Source organism: Doryrhamphus excisus, unplaced genomic scaffold, assembly GCF_037039965.1.
Source record: "Doryrhamphus excisus strain RoL-2023G ecotype Guam unplaced genomic scaffold, RoL_Dexc_Guam_v1.1 HiC_scaffold_82, whole genome shotgun sequence".
Classification (NCBI taxonomy): Eukaryota; Metazoa; Chordata; class Actinopteri; order Syngnathiformes; family Syngnathidae; genus Doryrhamphus; species Doryrhamphus excisus.
The window spans coordinates 8879-13554 of NW_027621882.1; the positions used below are offsets into that span (position 1 = coordinate 8879).

At 56.0% G+C, this 4676-nt stretch overlaps 1 protein-coding gene across 1 annotated transcript; it reads left to right on the plus strand.

Annotated features, from left to right (window-relative positions):
* Positions 1–1157: 1157 nt before the first annotated feature.
* LOC144898094 (uncharacterized protein YifB-like) lies at positions 1158–2037 on the plus strand. Its single transcript, XM_078788972.1, is given in 2 exon segments — positions 1158–1358; positions 1360–2037. Coding segments are annotated over 2 exon segments (879 nt in total).
* The last annotated feature ends 2639 nt before the right edge of the window (positions 2038–4676 follow it).

The window sequence follows — 4676 nt, forward strand, 5'->3', positions numbered from 1 at the left end:
ATTTCTATTGTGATCAGCTTTTGGCCACGGCGCACATTTTTTCATTTGACCGGGGCGACGAAATCTGGGCGGTCAACTACAAGGCTGAAAGTCGCGAATTTGACGAAAACGAACGTGTCTTTGCCGCGATTACAACCAGTCTTTTGAGTGATGGTCCACGTTGACTTCTGTTTTCGATTTTCAGGCTCGTTGATCCCCAGGTGCTGCTGGCTGTCATGAAAGGTGGCTTCGATTGGCCAACGCGATGAAACCACGGTCGCATTGAAGCCGCGTTGACCAACGACACGCCGAATTAACTGTTGTATTGCCGATGGTCGTGTGCGGTTGCTGGCATGCGGCGGCCAAGTCAAAATGGGGCCAGGTCAAAATGGTGTCAGCCGCCGATTGTTGGCCGGACGTCCGGTGATCCGGCCGGTTGCGTTGTTTGGCAGCGGCGCCGATCGCAAACGGATAGTCCGGTGTGCATGATTGGATGAGAGAAAAAGAAATCGCGTTTTATGCTTGCCAAACTGAATACGTTTACATTGACGGGTATTGACGCGACGGCAGTCGAAGTCGAAGTCGATGTGGCGGCCCGGGCGATGCCCAAGACGATCCTTGTCGGTTTGCCGGAAGCGGCGGTGCGCGAAAGCACGCATCGCATTGAACGGGCGATGGCCAATTCGGGATTTCAACGGCCTCAGGACCGCATCGTCATCAACCTCGCTCCGGCTGAAATACCCAAACAGGCGGCTTCGTTTGATTTGCCGATCGCGCTGGGAATCCTGCTCGGCAGCGAACAATTTGAATCCGACAGCGTCGACCGGTATGCGGTGGTCAGCGAATTGTCACTCGAAGGAATTACGCGTCCGGCCAAAGGCGTTTTGTCGATGGCGATGGCGGCGGCCAAAAACCCCGATCTGGTCGGGATCGTTGTCCCTCGGGAAAACGCTGCTGAAGCGGCAGTGGTTGAATCGTTGGATGTCATTCCGGTTGACAGCCTGACGCAGGCGGTCGGTTTTTTCAGCGGTCAATTGGCGATCGATCCGATACCGTCAAATTTACAGGACTTGTACGCGCAATTTTCGCAATACGAAACTGATTTTTCGGATGTCCGAGGTCAGGAAACGGCCAAACGGGCGGTCATCATCGCGGCGGCGGGGCAGCATAATCTGTTGATGCTCGGCCCACCGGGAAGCGGCAAGACGATGTTGGCCAAACGCATCGGCACGATTTTACCGACCTTGACGCCGGGCGAGTCGATCGAAACGACGCGAATTTACAGTGTTCTGGGGCGGCTGGAAGCCGGTCAACCGTTGATGGCCCGGCGGCCGTTCCGATCGCCGCATCACACGATCAGCGAAGCCGGCCTGGTCGGCGGGGGGCAGCACGCCGGTGCCCGGTGAAATTTCGATGGCTCACAACGGCGTGTTGTTTCTTGACGAATTACCCGAATTCAACCGTCGCACACTTGAAGTACTGCGCCAACCGCTCGAAGACCGCGTGGTAACGATTTCCCGGGCGATGGCATCGACGACGTTTCCCGCCGACATGATGTTGGTGGCCGCCTTGAATCCGTGTCCGTGCGGTTACCGGGGAGATCCCCGCCGCGATTGCCATTGCAATCCGCCGCAGATCGAACGATACATGGCAAAAATTTCCGGCCCGTTACTTGACCGGATCGATATCCACATTGAAGTTCCGGCGGCTCGGTATGCGGACCTGGCCAGCCGGCAAGCGGGCACTTCGTCCGAGCAGATGCGACAGGAAGTCGATGCGGCGCGCCAGATCCAGCGTCGACGGTTTTCCCGGGCCCGGGTCAATTACAACGGCCAGATGTCCAGTCGTCAGATTCGCCAGTTTTGCCCGTTGGATGGTGCCGGCACCGAATTGTTGAAAATGAGTGTCAACGAAATGGGTTTGTCGGCCCGGGCGCATGACAAAGTTTTACGGGTCGCCCGAACGATCGCCGACCTGGCTGGCAGCGAATCGATTGCGTCGGAGCATTTGTCCGAAGCGATCAATTACCGGCATCTCGACCGGCAGATGTGGACCTGATGTTGTGACGCCCGGGCGTCGCTTGGCCGCATTATCCGGGTCCCAAAGGGATCGTTGAAATCGGCGTCACCACCGGTCCGTTGCGGTCAAGGAAGCTGGCGTAAACGGTCAAATGATCGACCTTGCCAATTCCCAGCTGGATGTCCTGATACTGTTCAATCAAACCGGTCAACGGCGATAACGACGGAGTCGACCGATTAACCCGGCCGAGCGTCACATGAGGGTGATACTGCCGTCGTTCGGGCGGGTAGCCGAGTGTGGCGAGCGCTTTGGACAGTCCCTCTTGCAGGCGGCAAATCGCGTCACGACCACCGGTAACGCCAGCCCACACGATCCGTGGGCGTTGGGCGTCGGGAAAAGCACCGACACCACCGATCGCCATGTCCCATGGCTTGGCGACCAATCCGGTCGCCTTGGCGGCGCGGCAAATGGGTATCAATTCGGCTTCGCTGACATCGCCGATAAAACTTAGCGTGACCTGTAAACGATCGGCCGACGCCCAGCGCAACGGCAGATCAGGTTCGCTCAACTGGTCGATCAAACGCATGGTCGCATGTCGCTGTTGATCCGACAGATCAACGGCGACGAAGACTCGTACCGTTTTCAAGTTCCACCCCGGTTCGGCGCGAGCAGAACACTGATCGACGGCCAGGCGATATCGTTTCGTGAATGGATGCGGTCAAGCAATTCGAAACAGTTCGGGTAATTTTCGAGCAACGAATAAATCAAACTGATGATCGAAATTCCACCATATTCGAAGCAACCGGCCAATTGTCCGTAAGTCGCGGGCATGACGGTCGTTGGAACGTTCAACAACTGGCTGATCTGGTGGTCGTTCCATTTGGGTTCGGACAAGGACGGAAGCGCTATCAGAAACGACGCGTCGCCGCCATGCTGGCCGTTAAGCGGGCGCGCTGATTGACACCGCTGTTTCAAAGCCTCTTCGACCCGGCGTTTGGGGATGCTGTAATCAACGGCCAGTTGCTGGTAATCGATTTGTTGCAGCGCCGTGGCCAGTTCCTGACGGGCCAGATCGGCGGTGTCTTCGGGCAGACGGCAGCTTTGCGCGGTTTCGTTCAGCAATTCCGGCAACGTCTTTCCCCGCGCGACGACGGAGTTGAATTTTTCGTTGACGACTTGGACCAAAGGACCAATTTGTGCCTTGATGTGAATGCGGGCCGCTTCATCAAGCGACAAACCGTCACGATGGTTCGAATTTTCCGGTGGCTCATCCAGATCAGAATCGTCGCGCGTCAGGCCCGACAATAACCTCGCTGTCCGCGCATATTCATGCAGTTCCAGATCGCATTCGGAAAAGCTTGTTTTCCAGTACAAGCAATAAGCCCGGCAAGCTTCAAGTACATGTTGGTGAATCGACAACATCAACAATCGTCGGGCGATTTCCTGTAAGCGGTCGGTGACCGAATGCCAGTTGATTTCAATCGGCGCGGTATCTTCCACAGCGTCATCTTTGGCTGCGTCGGCGCCCGAATCATGGCCGGCTTCGCCATCGGTCCAGAAAGATTCGGCCAACGTCGTCAAATCACGCAACGCCTGATTTTGAAAGCGGGACAAGTTCGCCGCGGAGGTTCCAATTTCGTCGAGATTCCGCGGCATTAACCGGGTTAAGATGTCGTTGACCAGCAACGCACCGCCGATTCGAATTTGAGGTTCATCGCACAACGCAATTAACGTGTCGTGATATTCGGCGGACCTTGCCGGTACCTGTTCAGCGATGATATTTTCGATTTTCGCCTGAACCCCCGATTTTTCGAAGCCGTCGACGATTTGTGAAATCGGCGTGATGATTCCGGTTACCGATTTCAGCGTTTCGATTTGAAGACTGTTGATGAACCGGTCCAGCCACCGTTCAAATTCGGGCTGTACCCATTGCAACCCCTGTTGAATCCATTGGGCCTGGAATGATGTGGCCGACAGATGGAAGCGGCTTGCCAGGTTATCGCTGTGATTGAGGCAATGCGATGCGGATTCCGAACCGTTGCCGGGTGTGGTCACCCATTGTTTGATCAATCGTTGCACGATGACATGGCTCATGTCCCATCCCGGGTGAAACCGGTCGGTATTGAAACCGACCGTTCGCCAGCAGCAAATGTTGTCAGGATCCGAATCGGTTCCCTGTATTTGTTCCCGGCGGGCCGCATTAAAAAATTTCTGCGCGTCGGTGGTGAGATCCAGAAACAGATAGTTGGCCAAATCAGCGATTTCTGTGGCGTATGCTTCGGCCGTGACATTTTCGCCCAAATTCAGGCAATACGTGTTTCGAAACGGCGGTTCCTCACTGAATTCGGGGATATCGCAGGTTGCATCACCCGGGAATCCGTTTTCAGAGACAAACTTGATTTCCGAAAGGCAGGCAATGGTATTGGCGATACTCAGTTCCCGGTTACCGGCCAGGCGGCTGGTTGAATGCAGCAGAAAGGCATCGACTTGCGGGTCGGCGTACCCGGCTTCTGACAAGACGGTTCTTGCGGCATACGCCATGTCGATGGCGCAGCCGCTTCCTATTCCGCCGGCACTTGAACAAACGACCACCACGCGAGGTTCGTTGACTAGGTCAAGATTCAGCGTTTTGGCCGTCGTGGCGATGTTTTCGGGTAACAGCACACGGCGCGCCAGGC